Genomic DNA, 25415 nt, shown 5'->3' with positions numbered 1-25415 from the left:
GGCTTAGGAAGGGGAAAGACATTTCAGCACCTCCATTGTTGCTCAGAAGACGACGACTTGGAAAACTGGAAAAAGAAGGATTACACAGGGTTTGTTTCTTTTTTGTGAAAGGCAGTTTGATGTATGTAATTTATAAAGTAAAATAGGAAAAAAAAAAAGCCCCCCAAACATGCAAAGAACTATTTATTGGATTTACGTTTGCGGCTGTTACGGAGGCAAGGTATTTTACAGTTGCCTGACATTGTACATGGTTGCAGCGTGTGAACAGCCCAAAGTAATTTACCCTTTAAGACGAGTTAGTTCATTATCACCTTGTCACATTAAATCTTACCATCTGCAAAACTTCCTGGGTACTGATTGTCACTGGAAGAGTGATATGTTCTGGTGCCATGTCTGAAAGTGTTTGATGATAACATGTAGGTTTTATTGTGTTAAAAGAACCGAAGTGTTTTATGGGGAAGGCATCCATGCAGCTTTGCTTGCAACTGCAACAAGTATTGGTCAATGTACTGTTGTTTCTTGCCACGACGGTCCAGCCTGATGTGGAAAGCTCCTGTTTATTCTGAGTCAAGCAGCTAGAGGATAGCCCAGCCAGAAGGTCACAAGGGTTGCACGTATGAATTTCATAACCTTGAGATAATTTCCTCAAGTCAGTGGCTGCATCAACCTGCGATACCTATAGAGCAGCATGTGTAGGACTGACTGTTTCTAAGTGCTCGTGTGTGTGTCCTGCGGGCTCTTTGAAGACATGGACATTGTGCTGAATTTTATTTGTTGGTGCACACGCTTTCTCTCCTCGTGTGGTGTGTTAGTGTGTTCTGTCATTCCTCATTCCAGAGGTGTTCTCCCATCTTCCTTGTTTTTTTCTGGTTTTGTCTTGAAATGCTTTTTATTTTTATTCCTTTCTGGAGTAGCAGGCATGTTATTCTATCCCACTTTGGCTTCTTGACCCGCTCTTTGGTGCTTTTTCCATTGCAAAGCTACTCTCGTCCTCCTTTTCTTTCTTCATCATTTCTGAGGGGGAGGATAACGTCACAAGCACATAGGGATTAAATTTTGCCTTTTTTCTGGCAAAGCTATTTTGGTCATCACTGGACACTTCCACTTGAGTGTTTCTCCCTGGGGAATTTTACATTCTTGACACATTGCTCCAGTGCCAGGCTGCTTAGCTATTGGAACACAAATGGTCGCTATGTGCCTTCTAATACAGCATGAGCTGAGTCAGAACCTTTTAGAGACGATACGTATTGGTACTGTGGTTTCTTCAGGGTGTGTTGTGCATAGATGTATGCGTCTCATTGCCCTCTTCCTCAGAGACCCTGAATCCTTTGAAATCTAACAAATTTGGGGAATTGAGGAACTGTACTGTACATATAACTTACATATTTTCTGACAAGCACGACAGGTGTGGAAGCAGGCGTAATTTGAAGGTACGGCAAAGAAATACAGTAAAAAGTGTGCATAGGATCACAGAATCACAGAATCATTAAGGTTGGAAAAGACCTTTAAGATCATCAAGTCCAACCACCAACCCAGCACCACCACAGCCACAGACATCAGTTCTTGGGATGTGCCTGCCACCCAACTGCAGCAAGTAAAAGAACTGGAAACAGTCATTTAAAATACTCCATTTATCCAGACATGAAAGAAGGCTCAACTGATGCTGAACAAGAAGGCAGTTCAAAAGCAAAAACAAAATGCCGCAAAGATACTGATAAAGGCCGAAATGACAACTTTTTGTCCAGTAATCAAAAGGAGCACAAAGTTCTTCTGCACAGAAGGCAAAGGTTGGGCAGCATTGCCAGTGCACTGTGTGGCTCGTGCCATAGCGCGTGAGCGCTCACGCTCATGCTCAGCCACAAAATTGGTGGTTTCCGCCATTGGCAAAAGACTGGGAGTAATAAAGGAATGCCAGAGTCAGATCTTTAAACATCTTGGAAGGGACTACATTAATAGTATTACTTGAGCATTTTCAGTTGTGCTGTTAGAGGGCAAGTGTAGAAACCTGGTGTTATCTCCAGTGATTAAAATACCCTTTATTATTATGATCAAGACATATTGGAGAAACCAAAGAGTTTTGTCTTCTGCAAGAAGCAGTGCCTGAACGTAAAACCTTAGATTGGCACATTCACAGCTCAGGGGGTTATTTTTGATCTTTTTCTCCCTGGGATAGGAGGTGTTTTTCCTTGTGATGTTTCAGGGAACAGACTCCTTGATTAAAGTCTGGGGCAAAATACGGCTTACACCGGAGTGCTCCTGTACAATTGATACGTGACAGATGATATACAACGACTGTAATTGATAACCAGAACCCATATTTTCTTCTTAAAAATTGAAAGTGTCTGTTTTGTTAAAGGTTTTTTGTTGCTCGGTTGTTTTTAACGGAAATGTTAGAATATGTCTGATAATACCTCTGGCACTGGCAGAGTGCTAAAATTGACTGTGGTTAATGCTACACCGTAGAGTTTAGATCCAGAGGAGCTCCGTCCATGTCAAAACAGCATTTAACCACTGCTGCACAAAGGCTGGATTTCGATAAAGAGAATAGAGGGTACTCCTTCAAATTGAAGGTGGCACGATTCAATCATCATCTGTAAAGGAGGCCAACACCTTTAAAATTCACTAATTTGAGAAAATAAATCATTCTTGTAGTTCCTTTGCACTTGCTCAACCAGCTCAGGTTAGTGAACTAGAACTTCTGGATTTAAGCTTTCGTTTTTGTGACAATTCAGGCAGGTTGCTGGGCATTTTACGGCTGTTGGTTCAGCCAGTTGGATAGATCTGATTTGCCTTAAAATAGCTTTCCATTTCTCCACTGCCTGTGTCCCTTTATCTTTAAACTATTGGAGACAAAAATTTACTGTCTCCGCTGATCTGTGTTGCAGAAATAAGGAAAACAAAAGCTGAAGCTGTTTCCTTGGTTTCTATAATCCTTCTTTCAGCCTGCATCCTGGACCCTGAGGCTGGGTAACCTGAATTCTTCTTCCTCTCATCTTATTTTGTCTCTCTCAGAGTAAAGGCGCGATACTTTGATAGCCCAGTGTGAGGCTCACCAAGCAGTATAGTTGCTCCCAGGGCTGAAATAATTTTTCCCAATGATGACGGGAGATTTCCCATTTGTGCTCAGGTCTATGCTCAAGGAAGGTCTTGGGGCCTCCACAGCAATTAATCCTATTTCCACTTAATTATATAGAGGGATGCATTTTGTCTCATCATTAGGATATCTACAACTCTCAAGAGAGTATTTGTACCAGATAGGATTTGATTAAGACTCATTATGGTGCTGTTTACTTCGTTTTATTAGTTCAGAAGCTTGGGTCCATTTTTAATTGTAAATGGAGGGCTCTTTTCTCCCTCCCCTTATATTTGGCGATGAATATTTACTACTGTGCTGTGATAACAGTTGTGTTTGCTGGCTGGGCTCCTGTTCTATCTTAGGATCTAATCTATTAATCATATGCTGTGTGTGGTCCTACTGCATCTCAAGTAGACGTAGCGACGTTTCAGCCCGTTGTTATTTGTGTGTTCTTGCAGTTGAACCTTTCAGCTGCAGGAGTGGTGTCATTCTCTGCTCATAAGAAATGTGAGAAAAGCTTAATTCTTTATGCTTCACTGAAATAACTGAAACAGAATAAGGCTACCAACCCCCAAAAAAGTTGAATTTGGAAAATGTCACTTGCTACCATCTATGGCTTTGCTCAGGAAACATATGCTTGGGAGAGCTGTGCTAAGTAAACAGATTGCCTTCTCAGTGTGAGATCTGGAGGAGCTGTTGGTCTTTCCAGCTAGGCAGAGTGAGGACTAGCCTGGAAGAATGCCACCGACATCCACAGATCAGGGATTTCGAACTCTTTCTGGTGAAAAGCAGGTTGGTGAGGACATCTGCAGAGATGAGAATGTCATCGTTGAGAGCAACACCATCAGAGCCCCAAAGCTGTATTATGGCATTATGAAGATGTACAAGCCTTACTACCTTATCGGCTGTATCCGAACATGTAGTTATTCGTTGGTGTGTTGCAAAAATTATACTGCTGTATTTGAGAATTTTTATCTTGAATTTATACTGCCTGATAATTATTTTTGAGGGACTTTCTGTAAGTGAGAAATTTGGAGAGCATGCAAGTATGCTCAGATCCTGCTTAAATATTTCACAGTGTATTTTTTTTTTTACAAAGTTGCCTGTTCTGGTGCAAACAATGAGAAAGGAAGTCTTTAGAAGACCGGGTTGTATGTATTCACAATAGTAATAGAGGATTTTATTTTCATTAGTGGACATTTAAGAGAGGAAGGTATTTTGTGGGCTGAAGGAGCAGGAACAAACACAGAGATGTTTTGAAGCTAATGATGAAACATCGTAAAGATTCCTGGAAGGTTATAGTCGTATATAGGATATGGAGCCATATTTGCTCTTTCTGTATCTTATAGTTGCCTGTGTACTGTTAAGGCTAGATATCTTTATATATGGAAACAAATGGCTAAGTCATTTTGAAAACATCCTGCAGATAATAATCATCATGACTAAATGTTGCTGAGATGATGAATAATTGCTGTAGGATTTGTCTCAGATCTTTTTGGTAGTGGGATCAGGGGTTAGTCTGGGCTACAAGCATATTCATGTTGCTTGTTTTGTACATTTTTGTCTTTTTTTATTCAGTTCTTCTGAAAGGTGGATCACACTGAAAATCCAGCTCAGTTCCTGAAATCTGTGGTTTGAATGCAGCGTCATTTCCGAGTCGTTCAGGTTAGGGGCTTTGGGGGGGTCTCTAGTCCAGCCTCTGCTTAAATCTTACGGAGTCTTTTGACTAGGGAGTGTATACAACATCTTTCACTATGTTAAGAACCAGTATTCATTACCAGGACTGCAGAGAGATGTGTTAGTAAAGGTTTGCATACATACATTTTATGTACATTCATTTCCTACTTACAGAATTTGGGTAATTTCCGTTCAGTCCCATTACCAGTAGCCTGGGAACAACTTCTTAAACTCTACAAAATGCTTTGATGCTGCTCTCAGCTACTCTCCAGCTCCTTCCCCACCAACTGCTCTCTCTGTTTAGGAATCTTTAATGTTTTTATATGCTTGAGCTCGGGAAAAATCAGCCTGCCAGCTGGGCTGGAGCTGTGCAGGTGGGCTCTTCTCCATTAAGAGCTTCACCTCTGTTTTCTTAACCGTGGCATTCATTCTGGAGACGTGTTATCTGTGTCAGTGTTTCATTTCCTGTTTGCTTCACACAAACAGCCTCGTTTGATTTACCTCCGTGCAGAGTATTTAGCATATAAATTAACTAACTCTGCTGTAATATCTGTAGAAACTTCCTGCCTGTCCTCCCACTTAAAAAAAACCAAAACAACAAAAATACCCCACCAACAATCAGTGTGCTGTTGAAAAATGTCATTTATTAGCTAGTTCCCTAGCTGGTGCAGAAGAAGTTTTGGGTGTGGGGTTTTTGGTCCTGGCCAGGTGAAGTCATAGGGCGGCTGGTTCCAGGTCTGCAGTCGCGCTGTTGCGAGCAGTTGGCTGAGCTTCGCCTGGAGCAAGTGTATTTTTTTGGCTGCAGAGAAAAGACAAAGGCAACACAGATTAGAGCAGAAAGAATATTTTTTTCTTACCTGTTTTTTACCTGGCATCACACGGTCTTGATTTCCAGTACTGGAGACAAATGCTGTACAGCTAAAATTACCGATAGACTCCCTTTCCGGGGCTGAGCTCAGGTTTGTGCCTCAGGGATCAAAATTTTAGGTGACTCGTGTTGGATAGGATTTTTTTTTTTGGATTGGGGTGTTTTTGGCACAGCTGACTTCTCACCTCAAACATCAAGAAGGCAGTGAAAGTTGAGCTTCATGGATTATTTGCTTATGCATCCCTACTTTAATAGCACTGGACTGTAATTTAAAACTGATTGCAGGGGAGGGCTTACGCTGGGTTTTGAGAAATGTGTGGCATCCCAATACTTGTTTTTACTGTACTCATAGTTACTTCTACCTATCACTACGCAAATAATTCCGGTGGCCCAAAATTTAAATGGCACAGTATTTCTCATTTAAAAAGTGGTTTCCTTTTCATACCTTTTTCATTTAAAAAGCCTGGAATTTAAACAAAAATTACTTTAAATGGGAAAAATAAAGATAATATTTTTCCAACTTTTCCATGTTGTTTTCTCCTTCGCAAAAAAATTTGCCAAATGAGACTATTCAGCCCCCTAATGATTTTGTTCCTGCCACTAGAAAAAGATCGCAGTGGAATAAAACATTTCTCACAAAAGATGGTTTAGGTTCACTTGTAATCCTAATTTAATCCGATCTGAATGTCTGAACATGCTCGTAAGTATAACCTTTGTCTAAAATAAATAATTCTGAATTCTTTAAAAGAAAAGGCACGAGCTGGGCAGGCGGGTTCAGGTGGCTTTAGTACAGATCAAAAAGCGCAGGCAATGTACAGTGGGGAGAGAAGCACCCTCTGATGGGCAGAGGTCACGGTCTGAAAAATTGTGGAAAATAAAAGCAACTCTGCTTTCAAGAAACTCCTTTCAAAACTGATCGAACAATCATAAACCAAAATATTGAAGGGGCCACATTAGATCAGCTTTGCTGGATTTCTGTGTTTGCTTTTCACCCCAACACTTTTATAAATGACTTTTAAAGACTGGTAAGGTGTTTGTGGGATGTAAATGAACACTTGGTTTCTTAGAGGCCCTTTTCTTTCTGGGCACAGAGAACAGCTATGTAATGTATTCTTGCTGGTTTTAATTTCCATGACTTCCAAAGCGGTTGTTTATCTTCATCTTGTGCAAGCTGTAGGTCTAAAGCCTTTGCTTAATTAAGACTGGAACAGTAAATAAACAAAGCTATGCCTTCTTCCATGTAGAGCAATGATAGGTATGTGAGAAATAGATAACAATATTTACATTTTTAAAAACTTTGGAGTCGTTTCCTTTCATCTTCTTATAACCTACCATCAGCTAAGGCAAAAGAACAGCTCAGGGAAGCAGGAACCACCCAGAACGCTGTTTGTACACTTTGTGGGTGGCTGGTGGTTTTTAAATCAGTGTAAAGATATCCCAGTCCTTCGCTATTAAGTGGTAATTGGTAACTAGTAATTGTAAATAGCAATTTTGCTATTAAGTAGGAAAATATTTCTCCTACACTGAGACTCAGTAAGAATGAAATTTAGGCAGCACACGGGTTGCAGAGCAAGTGCTGGATTCCAGCATTCCCGTGCTTTCAAAACTCAGCTGCCTTCCTGGAGATACTTCGTACTGCTGGGAATATTCAGGTGGTTACTTGATTTAGAATATTTTCAAGTCCATGAGTGTCTGTCGGTGGACTTCACTCAGTCGGGAAGAACAGCATGTGTGTGCTAGAGTCCGTTTTGTTGAGAGGAAAAATCAATGAATAAAGCCTTGTTTAGTTTTTAATTTGAAATATATGAGCCTTTGGAGGGATAAGGCTTTGAGAGCTAATGGATCCTTTTTTAAGGGTATGGTGGCCTTGTGTGGTTTTGCAGTGTCATGCAGATCAGATCAGATCATTTGTCAGAAAATAGACCGTCTCTTCCTATTCGGATGCATCACGTTCTGGCTACCTTCCCACGTCAGGAGCTGAAAGAGAGGACTGGGAGAGCTGAAGTTGCGTCCTTTGTGCAAGATGGGTCCCTCCTTGACGCAGTCAGGCCTCCAGCTTGCAGAAAGCTCCCCTTCCAAATGGAGGAGCCTGCCTTCTGCCTGGGGACAGGAGCAAAACCAACATGTACAGCAAAGCTTATGTGGGCTTTCTACCTTTCCTGGCAGAAAGGGACCTGGGGGTGCTGGCTGACAGCCGGCTGAACATGAGCCGGCAGTGTGCCCAGGTGGCCAAGAAGGCCAACAGCATCCTGGCCTGTATCAGCAATGGTGTGGCCAGCAGGAGCAGGGCAGGGATCGTGCCCCTGTACTGGGCACTGGTGAGGCTGCACCTCGAATCCTGTGTTCAGTGTCGGGCCCCTCACTACAAGAAGGACGTTGAGGTGCTGGAGTGTGTCCAGAGAAGGGCAATGGAGCTGGGGAGGGGTCTGGAGCACAAGTCTGATGAGGAGCGGCTGAGGGAACTGGGGGTGTTCAGTCTGGAGAAGAGGAGGCTGAGGGGAGCCCTCATCGCTCTCTACAACTGCCTGAAAGGGGGTTGTGGTGAGGTGGGGGTTGGTCTCTTCTCCCAAGTAACTAGTGAAAGAATGGGAGGAAACAGCCTCAAGTTGTGCCAGGGGAGGTTTGGATATTGGATTGGATATTAGGGAAAATTTCTTTACAGAGAGAGTGGTCAAGCATTGGAACAGGCTGCCCAGGGAGGTGGTGGAGTCACCATCACTGGGGGTGTTCAAAAAACGTGTAGACGTGGCACTTTGGGACATGGTTTAGTGGGCATGGGGGTGTTGGGATGATGGTTGGACCTGATGCTCTTCAAGGTCTTTTCCAACCTTAATGTTTCTATGTTTCTATGACTTGACGCTGGAAATATGACCAGTATTTCCTTCGGGCAATCCCTTGTTTCCCTCTTAGGTAACATTTTATTCTGGCATAATGAAAGCATCAAACCCCAGCTAATTTAGACATAGTGATATTTGAATGAAGTGCTTGTATTTTTAAATACGTAGCTGTTCCTGTGTGAGAAGCAGAATAAAGTTTTTCTATTGTTGGTTGTTTTTGTTTTGTTTTTTTTTTCATATAGGTAGGAAGCTGTTAACCCTGGTCTACCAGTATAATTATTTAGGTAAAAATATATATGTACACTTGTAAATAGTGTTATACATCTTTCAAGTGCAGGCCTGACCTAGTACTGTAAGTACTTTTATGGCTTGTCTGCAATGGAATGAAACTCAAAACATTTGTGGTTTGGAACAAACTTCTGTTGAATATTAAGACTGCTGTGTGTAAGTAGCGTGGGGTAACTCGCGTGGATTTGCCGGGTACCTTGAATTAAAAACTCTTGTCTGACCCTTAGCAAGTACAGTCAAGGATCTTGGAGCAGCTTGTTTATTTTAGCTAACAAGTTTGTCCAAACAACATGGTTTACAGCAGACTGAGTACTAATATGAACTACAAATGTTTATAGCATGCCTAGACTAATGTTTATGGCTGTTGCATAACTCAAGCTAATTGGAAATTGCATAACGAGGTAAAACAGCAAAACAAGTAGGCTGATCATTTCCTAGGCAACTTTTATTGAAGGCTTATGGGAAGTCCTTGTAATATAATATCAGAATATAAAGACAAAATAGGGGATAGCTACTTTACTCCACAAGTACATATATACACGGAGGCACCTCAGCTCAGTAACGTGATAAAATGGGGAGTTTTCACGAACAAGCTAAAGCAAATGACTTAGATAGACTTAATGCAGGTCAACGCATCATGGTTACAAAAAAACCCAACAATAAAAGGATGATGTGCCCACCCTTTGCCTGGGTTCTCACACTGCAGATGTCTGATCTGCGTCTTAATATGGAGCTTCCAAGGTTGGAGCTGGCCGTGCTCCAATATTGCGCTAACAGTGGTTCATCTTGGGCGCAGGAGCATCCAGATAAGAGGCAGGGTCCGTGCTCATCTTCACTGGGTGCTGAGAGCCACTCATCTCCCCTTCTGCCAAAGCAGGTGTGGTTAGAAAGTGGTTTTGTTCAAAATCTTGACTACTTACTAAGTGGAGAGAGGTGTGTTCACGGGCAGAAATTGGCACCCCTGGACTCAGCTTCTTTGCAACCCTTCTGTGCTGACATCTTTGGTTTAAAAGTGTGTTCTCTGTTTAGCTTGATACAGTGAGAAATCCACTTCTCAATTTGGTAAGTGCTCCTAGAGCCAGTTTTTCCAAAGAAAAGGTTAGTGATTAATTAAAATTTCTATTGTTTCCACGTTCTTACGCTGTAAAATACACAAAGTAGGGACAAAAGAAAAAGCAACGAAGTGAGAGGTATTGCCTTTCTGAGATGAATGAAGGGATAAAATGTGTACTCCGTTCACCCCTGGAACTCACAACTCTTAACACCATCTAACGCTTCTGATTTCAGACCTTCCCATAGGTGTTGCTTTTGTAAATATTTACAATTTTGGGCTGGGGCTTGGGCCATCCTAACTTACAATGTTTTCAGAAGATGCTTGATGCCGCAGTTGAATTGAAAGGATCCGCCTTTCCAACGTACATGCTGATGTGTGGATCGATCATTGGACTTTTTATTCTTTTTAAATCAGTATTTTCTGAATCTTGACTGAAGTAGTGTCATGCATATTAATATGTTTTACTTTTTCCCTCATTTTCTCGGCCAGATGAACAGTATTTACAGTGCAAGTTAATCATTCACCTGAGGACCGCTTGCACGGAGAAATAGAAACTTCACTTGGCTAAGTGGCTTTAGCTTTTCCCGTGGGAAATACTTCTCAAACTTGCCTGATCCTTACGTCTCCATACCTAAATTATGTGGGAGAGCGTGTGCATGCAGCTGTACCCATATGAAGATACGTTTCACATAACAAATTTTACTCTAATAGTTTAGCTACTCTTTAAAAATCACATTTCTTCTAAAAGAAATTAAAAATATCTCTCAAAAGTAGTTCCACTGTTTGAAATATGTTTAAAGTCACCATTGCAAATGGTTTTAAAATTAAAATGGATCCATATTTGGGGATTCAGCTGAATGAAAGTTATAGTCATTTATTTTCTGACATCATCTTAATAGAAAGATAATTGTGAAGTGCAGCAGCATGTCAGAAACAAGAAAAATTTCAGCTCAACATAAAATTTTGTATCTAGTAAGGATATGTGTAAGAATAAACTTTTTATCCTTTATAATATTTAAAAAAAAATCTATGTAGCACCAATTGGCATTTTAATTCACTGTACATATATTCTTACGTTGCCTACTGTGCTTCAGCCACTACAGAAAAAGTCATTTCCCTCTAATTTTTCTTTCGACCCGTCTGGTTTTGATGGTTTTGCTTGGTTTCCCAGTGCCGCTGATGATCTGACGTGTCACGACGGGCAGTGGTGCTGAAGTAAGGTGCTTCTGATCCCTGTGGAAGGGCGAGAAGGGAGATGAAGCTTTGTGCGTACACAGTGACTTGCTACACGTGAGCAATGCTGTGAAAGGAGATGCAGGAGAAACTCCAGGGAGGCTCAGTGGGGTTTTGAGGGACCTTTGGTAAATCACTTGCTGTTTGTTCCTCTGATGAGCAAGTGCAAGAGGATGATGATGATAGGGCTGGACTGGACATAAATACCCTCAGTTCTGTTCCTAGGTTTGCCCCCCACTTCTTGATGCGATCTTTGAGATTTTGCTTTGCTTTTCTTGAAATTCTGAATGTTGCATTTCCTGAAATTCTGAATTTCTTCATGCTACTCTTTTCATTCCTTCTGTTTAGATTGTTAAATAATTTGGATCAAGGGGGAGGTTTGCCATGAATTTGTTAAAGCCTTGGCTCCATCGGCCAGAAAGTGTGCCAGGATGCTGAAGTGAACCCAGCTGTCACAAAACCTAAATTTTCGTTCTGTTCTAAAGAAAAAAATCATGAAACTGTTTGTTGAAGTGTGATATTTATTTAATTTTGGAATTATTAAGATACTCTGTTTCCATAACAAATAAGCTTCCTGTGATGTCTGGCAAGTGCGGATGGAAAATAGCCTCATTTTGGGGGTTTGCTTGTGTGTATCGCGTCGGATTTATTTCTGTATCACGTCCAGTTTAGTCACCAGCCGAAAGGGCATCCAGGGTCTGCAGCCCAGGAGTATTCCTAATTTTAAAAATACTGTGAAGCACTGGGTTTCGTCTGGGTTCTTGCACTTTGAAAATAATCTAAACTAACCTAGTTTCTAATAATCTAAACTAACCTAATCTAAACTAACCCACTACCAGAATATACGAATAGAAAGTTAGCCTAAACCAATAGATGTTATTTTAAAAACACCAATTTGTGAAATTGGCTGTGCCTGTAGTTTTACATCTCTAGAAAAGCATTCCCTGTCCCTTGGCTCACAGCGCATTCCTGTAGGCAAAGAAGTGAAGAACTGGACTCGTTTCCGCCTGGAGCAGCTTTCGGAGCCACCCGAGTAATTTGCGGATCAGAAAATAACACATTTGAATCATGGCAAGGAGTGAAATGTAACCTTGAAAGAATTCTGAGTTCTGCCTGTTTATTTCCTCAGATAATTAAGCTGAAAGCAGAAGCCCGTCTTGATCTGCTGAAGCAGATCGGTGTGTCCGTGGATACGTGGCTAAAAAGCGCAATGAACCAAGTGATGGAAGAACTGGAAAACGAACGCTGGGCCAGCCTGCCCTCGGTGACCAACAACGGCTCTTCGCACCTGGTACGGTTTCCGATGTGCAAACCTCACCTCGTCTCCACGTGGCTCTTTCCTAGTAGCAGCTCCTAACATTGAATAGAAAAACCAAACTGATAATATTTGCTTGGTTGTTAGCTAACCAGAAAAATCGTGTAGCTTTACCTGGCTGAAACGTGTGCCTGAATTTCATGCAAAAAAAAAAAAAAACCAACCCAAACCCAAAAGCCAGGATTTCTGGGTTCTCTTGCTGAGTTTACTTTATATTGATTTTTCTGACCTTGGATAAGTGCCATAACATTTATTTGCCATCTCCTGAAAAGAAAAATGTCTGTGTGTTTCTTTGAAGTTTCATTAATAGTTTACGAAGTTGTCTGAGGTACTTGGATGAAAGGCGCTTTATTTTTCCGAAATATTTAGAAAACTGTAGACTCTACATCATCTCTTTAAGAGTCGTTTATGTGCGGATCACAGTGAAAGTCATCAAGAAAGCAAAGCCTGTTTTTCAAATTGATTTGGATATTTGAGGTGAAAATTTGATTCAGGATTCGATATTTTCCTCAACTATTTGTCAAAGATTTAGATGTTACCGCTATTCACCTGCAAGTTACCGCCCCGTTGTTTGAGTTACATTAAATATTTGACTTTTTCTTTACGAATAACTAGTTCCATTAAAGCAGAACTGAAGTTAAATTAGAGCAGAGCACAAACCTGATCTCTACTGCATGTCGCCCAAAGAGTTGGTAGCTTCTTAAACTGTTAAATTCAACTGCTTGAGTATGTCCCGCTGTGTCTGCAGTTACGCTAACTCTTTTGAAAATTTCGTCCAATATACCCAAAATTGACCTAAAAAGCGACTTGGATCAATGGAAGGTTGGTAGTAATTTTTTTACTCAGTAAGACCTAAGACTAATTTGGTTTGTAATGTCTATAGCTGGTTTGCAAAACAGGCCAGAGACATCTCCCATCTGTTTAGCTTGGAAGAAAGCGCATTTTTATGTAATTCAAGAAAGAATAAAAAGCAAACTCTCATTTCTCTCCCCTCTCCCCCCCAAAGAATGTTATGTTGCCAAAAAAAAATAGCGATAGCTGAATCAAACAGCTGCCTGAGCCAAGAAACCCTGTGCAGAAGAGAGAAACTGCTAAAGGAGCTCGTAATACCTTTTCTTTCCCTGATTCCCCTCCACGGCACGCAGTGCTGAGCTGTCACCTTTGGCAGTAAAACTAACCAATCTGTTGCTCTTCACCAGTAATGAACTCAAATAAAATTCCTGAAGGTTTAGTCAGTTTGCCTCAAACAAATTTTAAATTTCCTGTGCCTTGTTTATATATTTAATACTTAACAAAATTCAGAGGCTTTTATAAAGTCTTGGTTTGCATGTGGATACTTCCCTAACTATAGTCTTCATACACTATTAAAATTACTTAATTCACACATTCTTTTTAATCTTAAATGCTTTGGACAGCCAGAATATATCTGCTGTATAACAAAACTTTCAGGGGGAATGGGAACATGGTTTTTGACTGCACTGCAAATGATTTGAAGAGTGGCTTGCTTTCGCTGACCACCTAAGAGAAACAAAATCTCCATTTCAGCAAGTGTGTGCTACCTACACACAAAAAATCCTGCTCGTTCCCATGTTTCTTCATGCTTTTCTGCTTCTTTATTGTTTTCTTGGTAATGGTGGCAAACCTTTAGAGGGAAAGGGGCTTTTTGGATGTACAGCTATTTTCAGCTATGTCAACTTTAGCTCAAAAAAGTGAGAGGGCACTGAACGGAGTCTTGGCAAATCCTGAGAGGCCTGAATCCTCTCTTTGCTTTCTTCGGGGTGTTAGGATCTTTCTTCTAGGAGGTTACACACAGAGCTCAAAGAGAGTGGCAGCATTTGCAGTAAAGGTGGTTAGAATCGCTGCTCTGCAGGCTTCGTTCCCGTGGTTAGTAGTATAATTAGAGATGAAAGTTGTAGTATGTGGATCCAAGCTTCAGCCTACCCAAATCCCAAAGGAGTTCTTGTGCCGAGTTTCATTTCAGATCCTTTCTAGCCAGGATAGATGAGGATATGTTACATAGCTGTGTTTAACAGTGTTTTTATTTTCCCTTTCTTCTTGCACTCCACCTCCCTTAACTCCCGTTGTGCATGTTGGATTGCGCCCAATACCTTGTTCTCTGGCTCATCAGACATGCCAAGAGCTGGCCCTGGAACCAAACCCCGTGCTAGTCCCTGGCGAGCCAGCAGATGCCACAGCGTGGGAGGTTAAACTCTGATTCTTATTTTCCCCTTTTACACTTACGTACGCTCCCGTATAAAAAAAAAAGATGCTGTTGACCTTGGCAAGCCAGATGAGGACAGCCCGTAGATGGAATTCTTAGAACTGTTACCAAAATTACACTGCTTGCAATTATTAGAATTACTGCAGCATGTAACAAGCAACACTTTCACTTCATCTTTGAAGAGCGGGCAGCGTTCCACGTTCAGAAAGCGGCTATCTGCCATCCTTACGTCGTGCACAGCTTTGCTCTTTGTGTCGGTATTTCTCGTGATGTAATTTTTTTTCGGCAAAGCTCTCAACTTTTCTATTTTTATTTCTCAAAATAACTTTTCTTTTAAAGAGCTAAAAAGAAGAAAGCAGCGTCGATGCCTTGATATTGCTGTGTTTATTTAACCTCCTGCAGTAATGTAATGAGCTGAAGGAGTTAATACTCCATCACCTATCCAGTCGGCTGACTTTCAGCTATAATGACGAAATGCATAATCTTGGGAGGGAATACTTTTTTTTTCCCCAAGTGTACATGCCCCAAAAAGCTGAATTTTGAATGTTAATGTCACCTGGAAAATCTATGCAGTGCCTACGCTGCCTGCAACAAATGAATTGTAAATACTATGTCATTTATTCAAAAAAAGGAAGAGAGAACAATGTCTTTATGGCTTTTGTGTTTTGTTTTGTATTCGAAGGGACTTGAAGCAGTACGGTTACAAGAAACGTTTACAACATTTGCACAGCAGAAGTACAGTATTGCAGAGTTAGAAATAAAGTTTGCCGTTGGTACATTTACTGTGAACGTGAAAATGGATGCTTTTAACTGCAAAGGGATATAGCATCTTTTAACTGTAGAAGGTTAGAGCATCTTTCAACTGGTAGGTTACTGGTTCATATTCGAGCCCGGTTGTCGTCTGATACCAGCAACCTCTGTGAAACAAAGTGTGATTTCAGTCCCTAAATACACGTATTGCAGACTGCCTCTGGCCGCTGGCTACCCTCGGGTGCTCGGGCAGAGCGCTCCGGTAGGGAGTTGCAGGGAAATTTCAGCCCTTTTTTAGCTCCTACGGGTCGTACATCCAAATCAGGCTGGAGGTGGTTCAGTATAAATGTGTTCTCTGTTGTTGCCGGGTCCGTGCATTTCCAAGGAGAGATGGAAAAGGGCTTGAGGTAGATTTTGTTGGTATCAAATCTCTTTTTGTGTAGGATATGCCACGAAACAAGATACATGTTTGCATGCCTTTTTTCGTACGTATAATCAAACGATCTTGTCACCTTCTTACCCGCATTTATTCTTATGTTTGTTCTCTGTTAACGTACTTTTGGTATAATTGTGGCTGGTGTATTTATTCTTTGCTTACGCTGTCTTTCATTACCAGACTCTGTAGAAGGATGAGCTTTATGAAACAAACCGCTAAGTTTTCTGTATCATTAATGCCATTTTCCCTCTGTGTGCCTACTTTGCAAATGATTCTATTCAAGGAGTTTGAGCAGCCCAGACACTGAAAATTAAAATGTATTTTTCTTCATCGTGATAGAAAACCAGGACCAGATGTTTCACAAACAAGTCTTTCTAGACGTGATACACTCATTTCCATGATGTTTTGTACGGCTGTCAGCTGAATGTCAGCTTTGGCTGCTGGGACACACACCACGCACAGCAAAAGCCAGTTAGAAACTGGAGGGGGAAACCTTAAATTTGCCTTATTTTATAGTTGGCTGTTAATATAGGAAAGCATTAGCTAGGTAAGACAGCGACTTTTTTTGTTACCACAACATCTGTGAATGCATTTAAGTAGCAGTGGCTGCAAACTGCACTTGAATGAAAATGAATGGGGAAAAAATAATAGGAATTACAAGGACGTGTCCTAAAAATTGTTGCATAGAAATTAATCGAAGTCAGAAAATCATGAAACTTTGTGCTCTTCTACTCCAGGTCTAGAAGAGCAAAGACGTAACAGAGCAGAGGTGTGAAGACATTTAGGGTTTTAGGGAGGCTGCACGGTGCCTTTTTGGTCTCAGCCTAACTTTTTGTTGATTTATTAGCCTTCCCGTTTTCATGAGGAATACTAAATTCACTGCCAAATTAAAAGGAATAAATAAAGGGAAGATGGCAAATACATAACAGTGGTGCCTTTGATTCGAAGAACTTGGCTATTTTCACATGAGATAAAGTGTTTATTCAAAATTTCAGCCAGGCACAAGGCCAAAGCACAGCTCTTGTCAACGTTGCCCAAACTGCATTTATAGAAACTTGTATTTTTCGAGCATACTGACCTCAGTTTTTATTTAAACTTTTATAGCTAGTTTTTAATCATCAGTCTTTCTCTAAGGAATTTTTTTTTTATAAACTGCAGCAAATCTATTGTGCAGAATACACCAGCTGGAAGGCTGATTTTACTTTAGGGTTGGTGGTTTTTTTTCAAGTTTAAGTACTTCCACTGGAATTTCATTTCATAACTTGTGGTCGCAGGTACATTAATCTTTTCATAGCATAAATTCTCAAAAAGTGGCTCTTTTTTTTCCATTAAACTATTTGCTGTCCCTCTGAAATGGCATCTCCAAAGTACCTTAGTCACCCTTTCACAGCTTACGTAAAAATTGGATAACTGTCCAGCAGTTGAGTTGGAGCTTCCAAAATCTTCTACAGTTGTTTTTAAAGTCCACGGGCCTGTGCTTGAATGAGGAAATACAGCTGAGTTAAGCAAAGGTGTAATTTGGTGACAGCTCTTACTCTTTTGCTTCCCTGTTTCTGCTTTGTTTGATGACCGCTTTCCTGATGTTATTTGAGAATCGTGTGTTGAATATTATTTAGTCATTTTTTTGTCCAGTTTCAATAATCATAAGTAGTGAAAAAACCACACTGAAGATTATTGACCAATTCATTTTTATTGCTATTTCTTCGCTTATGTTTGTGGGATGGTATCATGCCAAATTCAATTTGCTTTAATAGATGAATGCTGATGCAGAAAAGGAAGAAGGTGAAGAGTTTGAAGACAGCATGGATGTTTTTGATGACAGTAGCTCTAGTCCTTCTGGTACTCTAAGAAATTATCCTCTCACCTGCAAAGTTGTTTATTCATATAAGGTTTGTGATTTTTTTTTTTTAATTGATTAGAAAAGTGAATTATGCAACAAACAAATAATAGATGTAACTGTTCTGTGGGAGTTTAAGGTAGAATGTCATCATTTGGCTCATTACTGGTGCACATTAAACATACTTAGTTGAGAAAAACCGCAGCAGTGCAATATCTGTGCCGTTGTGAAACACATTTAAGCTACAGTTCAGCAGAGTACTGAAGTCTGCTCATGGATTGAAGCGTGTAGAGATGTCCCTGTCTGGCTTCAAGGAGACCAGTTGTGTGCCTGCCATTAGGACATGGTCTCATTTCTGTTGCTGAGTCGGTGTGGCTGTGCTGGAAAGCCCCTCTCCGTGTAAGGGACGCTTGTACGCTGTACAACAAAGCTCCTCTTTGTACTGTAATAGTGAAACCACCATTCATGAGTTAAAGCTTTGCTGACAAACTGCATTCATGCTGTTTACTTCTGCTAGCACTGCTAGGTCGGTTGTAAATCACACCGCCGCAGTAGCCGAAGCCAGCGGCAGATTTAGTCTTAGAGCACGGAGTAAGTAGGGTTTCAAAAGCAAACAGGGTTTGACGCGCTGGGTGGTATTCAGGGTGCTTCAGTCTATCCTTTAAGCAAAAAAGGGTCTTGTGAATGTCAGCAGGTATGCAGAAAAACCCTTATTAATATGTTTTCAAGTATGCTACGTCATAAAATTTCCAATTACTTAAAAAACCCATAAGTTTTAATAAAAGTCTGGATGAGAATGTTCTTTACACTGCCTGTCCCATGCACCTGAAAACACTTTTGTTTTCCAATCTTCCTGTTACATCTTCAGGCTTCTCAGCCAGATGAATTGACCATAGAGGAACACGAGGTATTGGAGGTTATTGAAGATGGAGATATGGAAGACTGGGTAAAGGTATAATTTTTCCGAGATTGTTTCTTTTCACTGTTACTTTTAGAAATAGAACTTGGGATGGGAGAAAATACTTGGGTTGTTTTCGGAGCAGTATGCAAAAGCAGAGCATCTTTTCTGTCGTTTATTTACAGGCACGGAATAAAGCGGGTCAAGTGGGTTATGTGCCAGAGAAGTACCTGCAGTTCCCAACATCCAGCAGTCTGCTGAGTATGCTACAGTCCCTGGCGGCACTGGATAGTCGATCGCACACCTCTAATAACTCCACTGAGGCTGACTTAGTCTCAGGCAGCCTGAATGGAGACTCAAGTGGTAAATACCAATAAATAAATATATATTGAGCTTATTAATATATATATATATATATAAAGCTTGTTCTCCAAAGTGTTCTGCATATTGACTTTGGGTGTCACACATGAGGATTTCTCATATTTGACCTGTGTCTGAGTACAACTGTTCTCAGTAATTATCTCTCTCATCTCAAATCTGCGTCGTTTACCTGGCTGTCTCATAGAGCTGAGATTAACATTAACTAAAATTAAGGAAAATTGAAATAATTTGCCTCAGCAATTATAGAATCATTTAGGTTGGAAAAGGCCTTTAAGATCATCGAGGCCAACCATAAAACTATGTATAGTCCTTAGTATTTTTTTTCAGCTCATGCCAATTACAGTTTTCTGTTTCCTCTTCCATTCTCCAGTCTGTTTTGTAAAAGCACTTTATGATTACGAGGGCCAGACAGATGATGAGCTGTCCTTCCCGGAAGGAGCGATCATCCGCATCTTGAACAAGGAAAATCAAGATGATGATGGCTTTTGGGAAGGAGAATTCAACGGACGCGTTGGGGTGTTCCCATCAGTATTAGTTGAAGAGCTTACGGCCTCAGAAAACGGAGAGACTCAGTGGATTGGAGATATTCAGGTATGTAAAGAGTTGAGGTGCTAGCTTGCACATACGATATTAGTTTACTAGATTGATTTTGCAGGGCTACAAAGATCTGCCGCTTCTTTGGGAGGGGGGGAAATCAGAACCAATTTAAGAAAAAAAAAAATCAGAAACAATTTAAGAAAAGATAATGAGAACCAACTTAAGAAAAAAAAACACAACCCTGAGTGCTTACCTTTTAGTTTGTTACCCAGCCTAACAACTATCAACTGATATATTTTGGCAAATGTAACAGATTTCTGAATAAAGTCAAGTATTTAGGTAGAAAGGGAATGAACCAAAGGAGAAAATTCACAGTCTACTTCCTGTAATTAATTTATGGCATAGACTGAGACATCAAACACAACCCAGCAAAAACAGAATTACAGGCTCTCTCAGCCCTAATTTAATGTTTTCATACTTAAATCTGTTCTGTATCCTCTCAATTTTTGAAGGGCAGAATACTGCCCAATACTATATTAGAGTAATTTTTGCAAAAATGTCCTCACTTTAGTATAGTTCTGTAATCCTTATATCATATTAGAAAATCAGACACATTCTCATGTGTAACTGTGGTGCTAGAAACTGGACTTCCATGTTCCCTACAAAGTAGTTTCTTTGGTATTTTTTTCTTGGATTTGAGAAGACCGTGAAAACTTACGGTTTAAATTATATATATGCAATTGAATCGGGGTAAAACTCGCTATCTTAAACGCTTTTGTGTGAATATATGTGGAGAGGCACATTTGGCCAAATGACTTTTTTCAAATAACCTTGAAAAAGTCTGTCTAAATTATCTGGGAGAGGGTGAAAATTGCTGCTCAGTGGCAACCTGTGATTTAAACCAAATACAATTGCTGTTGGATGTCTTGGCTTTCCTTCCCAAACGTACCCGACAGCGCTTTTGACAGGTAGTTTTTCTCCAGATGAAGGTTCCTGGCATACTGATGTGTCAGAGAGCTTACTGCAACTCGGTGTGTACATAACAACTGTCGAGGAGTAAGGCTTTCTGCAGCTCCCCTCTCCTTTTAACACAGGTATCCCCGACTCCGAAGCCTAATAATGCGCTTCCACCGCTGCCACTGTACGACCAGCCTCCCACTAGTCCCTACCACAGTCCGGATAAAAGAGGTTCTCAGTACTTCCCCAGATCACCGTCAACTAACGGTAAGAACATTTGTGATAGTAAAAGAAACATTTCAGCTAAATGCTTAACTTGGATTGTTCACGTTTCAAAGGGGGAGGGAAAAAAGCTTTTTTTTCGCAACGTGAAGTTTATTCGGCAGTACTGAGTGGCTTGTTTGTGATGGGTTGTCGCTTACTCTTTCAGAAAACAGCTTCAGTTCAGAGTCCCCTGGATTCTCACAGCCTCCGCGAATTCCTCCCGAAACTTCGTATGGCAAACTGCGACCTGTAAGTTAAAAACAAATACTGTGGTTTTTATTGATGCTACAGAGTTATAAGGCTGGTCAGGATAGATACAGTCAAAGCAGGGTGGTGATACAGCACCTGGTGATTTGGCTCTTCGTGTCCTGCAAATCCAATCACTATGTATAAAAATGCGGTATCTCAGATGAATACTGTGAGGAAAGGTCTGTGCACTCCCCTTTGCTAATACCACAGACGTGTCCAAAGGCTGTAGAACATGAGAGCTACTTGAGATTAAGTGAACACTAGAACAAAACAAAGCTGCACTTGTTTAAACAGTAAGCCCCTGCGTTTAAAGATGACCTTGAATCTTAAACATCCCCTATCCTTCATCTAACCCGCTCTTCTGTATCTGCCTTCGCAGCTGTAATACCTGCATGTCTCTGTGAGGCACATGAACCTTGAAATCTAACCTGGGAGGAAATCACATCTATCACGATAGTAAAATAGTCGTTAGTCGATAAACTCAAACTGCCTTTTCAGGCATTGGGAGGTTATTTCTGTTCTTGCCACATAACCCCTAAACAGAACTGAAAAAGAGGTGGTGAATAAATACCAGAGCAGTTGAATCGTGTGATTTGTACGATTGCTGCTTCTCCAGAGGTTGTGTTGCCAGCCACCCGATGTGCCGGCAGACAGACCTGCTTGCCAGCAGTTTGATGTAATACGCAGTCCTTGGGACTCCATTGCATTTAGGGTTAAATTTATTTCTGACCCCCTTGATTTGAGGATTTTGGATTAAAAATTCTTAATGATGTGTGTATTTTGTGATGTCTTTGCTGCCTAGAAAGAGAGATTTTGCCAGAAAAGGAAAGGAAGAAATTTAATCAGTTAGAACTTGCAAAAATCTGTCTCCTAGGATTAACTTTGAAATCAAGTTCTGGGGGTTTCAAAGTCCTAAACCAAATCATACCAAGATGTAACGTTTGTATTTTCCTGGCATCCTTAATGAATGAAGTGGCAGAAAAAGAGCAATTTGGGATATTCAAAAATTATATTCTGAATATTTCAGTCGTCGGTGAGTTAGCCTTGTTCACTGACATACGCAAGGCAGAGGCAGTACTGCATCGTGAAGTATTTAAGGACTGAACAGAGAGGTTCCACGTTATCTTACTCCCTTGTAAAAAGACACTGATTCAGCTTTTCCATTTTGTAGATTTCTATTTTCTTCATGAGTTTCTTCCAATTTACTGTCTTTTCAAGATACTAGTACAGTGTCATGCCTTAATTGAAAGGATTGCTGTTAGTACTGCGTTTTAAATATGCCTTGTTTGAAAATATTGTGAAGTTTGTTATAGTATTGCTCCACAATTCATTTTTTCCAGAGCAAGTCGCTCTGGTCTGTTCTGAACTCATGTGATAAAACCCTTGCATGAAATGCTGTTAGAGGTTAAGGTAATCTCCATCAAGAGCAATAATGACCTTATTGATGTGGCAGAGTATAAAAATAGCATCAGATTTCAGGTGTCTATCATTCAGGTCAGTGATTGATTAAATACGAGTAAGCCACTTAGATGCAACAAGGCATTCTTGTAGTTTCCAGCCCACATAAGTTCCAGGCAAGGGCGTCATCAGAATTCAGCATTTGATGTAAAGTCCGAAGTCCGTCCCAGGTTTACATACCGGATTCTCTGCAGGTACAGGCAGAATAGGTAGGTTATTTCACTGGGTGTGTTTGCCCTGTCGTGACTGATAGTCGTTCTGGAGAAAAATCACCTGAAAGTGGTGACAATGTATAACAAAGAGCCTTGATGGCTTAACTGGAGACAACTGGGCCTGAATTCAGCTGGTTACTCGCTGTAGTTCTGTCAGTCTTAATATACAATCTGTCTATTTGCGTCATCTTGGGGTATGAGGCCAAAGTTGCGGTTTTAGTCTCTACAAGTTCTGAAGTGTTGGCAGTTTTCTCATAGTTACTGGCTGGTTCTGGCTGTTTCAGGTGCGAGCAGCTCCACCACCCCCTACACAGCATCATCGCCGGACAACAGAGAAGATAGAGGACGTGGAAATTACTCTGGTGTAGCCATTGGACTAGTTAAGTAGTAGTGCTACAATCAAGACCAAACGCGGTATTTGGTCATCTCGTTTTTAGGCACCTTTGCATGATGAAGACTTCTAATAGAACAAGAGATAGGGAGGATTTTATGTGGCAGTGACATGGTGGATTCCTTCCCACAGTCATGAATATTTTGTGCCTTTTTTTTGTTTTGATTTATATACATCATTCTTCCTCTCTTAGCACAAACCAAGACGGGCCAAACAGCGAGCAGAGGATTGCCTTGGAGCAGGTTTCTCTCTTGGCTGAAGGTGGTCAGTTTTTCTACGGAGACTGAGGAAAAGAGCCTCATTCATGCAACTTAGTCCTAGCATACTTCGATCACGTGCATTAGTACAGTATATTACTGTTGCCATAGGAATGTGTTAAAGAGTATCAATTCTTCAAGTAGTAGTACTTGTCTGATTAGGTATTAATCAGATCTTGCGGAATGAAAAAGGGAACTGAAAAAGAAGTATCAGGAGAGGCTGGCTCCTCTTTAATCCCCTTGCAGAAAGGAAGAGACAGGAAAATAATCTTATAGATAAGGAAAACTGATGCAGATCATATGGCGTTAATTACATTAATGCACACCTCTTCGATAATTAACAATTAAACAGAACTAAATGTTCTTTGTATTAATATTTATGCAGTACATTTAGTAATAGAGTATCTAATATGGAGGTGCTGAATTAGTAGCAACATCTTGTTCCATAGCATAAACCAACTGGTAGAAAAGTAAGTGAGATTTTGTCTAGATCTGGAAATTGAGCTTCATTTTTTTCTTAGCAGATTTTGAGGGTTTTGGTTTTGGGGTTTTTTTTAAGTATTTGGGTCACTCTTATCCCAGTTATTGCCGTGTACTTTATTATCCAACATTAGCAGTATATCTTTGTCATCAAACCATCTGGCTAGAGTTAGAAGTTACATTTAGAGTATTTACATGCATTATTTAGTTTTTGCATTGGATGGTCCTGTAGCATTTGCCCAGGCGAAGCCCGTTAACTAGCCAAAGCCAGAGAGCCAGGAAAAGCTCTGGTTTCTGCGAAGCCTTCCGCCCGCCTTTGTGGCCGGGACTACGGTCTCGAATTGCTCTTAGGCAAGAAATAGAGAGTAAAAGAATTCCAAAACTTAATTTTCTGTCGGAGATCTCTGAAAAGGAAGCTGCTCTTTGTTCTTGCTTGAAAGAAAAGGGCAGAGGATATTCAGAGGTTTAACATGGAGAGAAATGGTCAGAGGAGAGGGAAAAACTGGATGAAAACAGGTTTTTCTTTGTGTACTTACTAAATTATTTTCAGCAGTCTCCATCAGATCAAAGCTTCAGTTAAAAGGCATCACAAGGTTGGGTTTTTTTGAGCTGTTATATGGGTTCTATTGAATGCGCTCTTATGTCTTCATTTTTTTTTTTTTCAAAGCCAGTAAGTTTTCTACCTTTAGTTTACTAACAAGGGCTATTTTTTGAGGCTGCATTTACAAAAAAAATTACTAAAAAAAAAATCATTTAACAAGATTTTATCATAAACTTTGCACATACTTGTAAATCCCAACCCAGGCTGGGTCTCTGAGACATTTGTGTTTGCCAATCTCCTTTCCCAATGGGATCTTTAACCAAGAGTGGGGCTGTCTAAAGAAAACAATTCATGGATCAGTTATGGAATCGGTGACTGTCCAATGAAGTCTTTTCCATATTTTTCATTCTTTTGCACCTCTTGTCCTGTTGATCTGTTTGAGGTCTTTTTATGTGTTTATCAAACTTATTCTTAAGTTTAAAAAAAGAAAAAAAAGTTTTTAAAAAAGATTTTACTGTTTGCAAAAATTTTGAAAGCTTCGCAATGCAGAAGAAAAGCAAGTATTGCCATAATGTTCATATTCAATTTCTTTGGCCAGTTTTTCTGTGTCCTTCATACTGGGACTTTCAAAATTCAGAAAGTATTATTTAAAGTCTCTTTAGTTGTATTTTAAAATATTTTCTGTAAGAGCTGCTAATTTTATTTAAAAAAAAAACAAAAAAAAAAGAAGAAAAGTTGTAAAAATATGCCTCCTTTTTAACTATGATTTCTTCATACAGGGCATGTATTCGACGTATCATCGTGTACAGCGTCAGTACACTGAAAGCATAGGTGCAAATGCTTTCTTTATATTGGCTGTAAAAAGTTTGTATTTATTATGTATAAAAAGTTGAATAATAAAAAAGTGGAAGTAAATCCATGATGTTGCCTTGATACAGACACGGCTATACCTACCACGAAGTGTCGTTAGAAGATTTGGGCATAGATCTGTGACTTGAGGGAGAACCTGACATTTGGGGATAAAAATGTAAATTTTCTCGGGTATCATTTTTATGCTTTATGCATTTACACAGAAATTTGAATCTCCTGCTCAGGAAAACGCACATACTTAAAGCGATCTTTAAATATCGCTTTAAGGTGGTATTTATATGAGGACCAAAATCATGCCAGAAAAATAATTCCTTAATAGCCTTTATGC

General features: G+C 40.2%; 1 protein-coding gene across 1 annotated transcript in view; it reads left to right on the top strand.

The window, feature by feature from the left end:
* FCHSD2 (FCH and double SH3 domains 2) overlaps positions 1 to 22916 on the top strand; it is a gene marked incomplete at both ends in the record, with an annotated part of 167780 nt that extends 144864 nt beyond the window's left edge. The window contains 8 exons of the mRNA XM_082012210.1: positions 12163 to 12324; positions 17510 to 17644; positions 18461 to 18544; positions 18676 to 18853; positions 19242 to 19462; positions 20503 to 20632; positions 20796 to 20878; positions 22833 to 22916. Coding sequence (XP_081868336.1) covers positions 12163 to 12324; positions 17510 to 17644; positions 18461 to 18544; positions 18676 to 18853; positions 19242 to 19462; positions 20503 to 20632; positions 20796 to 20878; positions 22833 to 22916 — 1077 coding nt within the window. The remainder of the gene's footprint in view (positions 1 to 12162; positions 12325 to 17509; positions 17645 to 18460; positions 18545 to 18675; positions 18854 to 19241; positions 19463 to 20502; positions 20633 to 20795; positions 20879 to 22832) is intronic.
* Positions 22917 to 25415: the final 2499 nt, after the last annotated feature.

Source organism: Phaethon aethereus (genome assembly GCF_964289735.1).
Source record: "Phaethon aethereus genome assembly, chromosome: 1".
Lineage (NCBI taxonomy): Eukaryota > Metazoa > Chordata > Aves > Phaethontiformes > Phaethontidae > Phaethon > Phaethon aethereus.
Note: the sequence above shows the minus strand (reverse complement) of the source record. Positions and strands in the feature narration are given on the sequence as shown.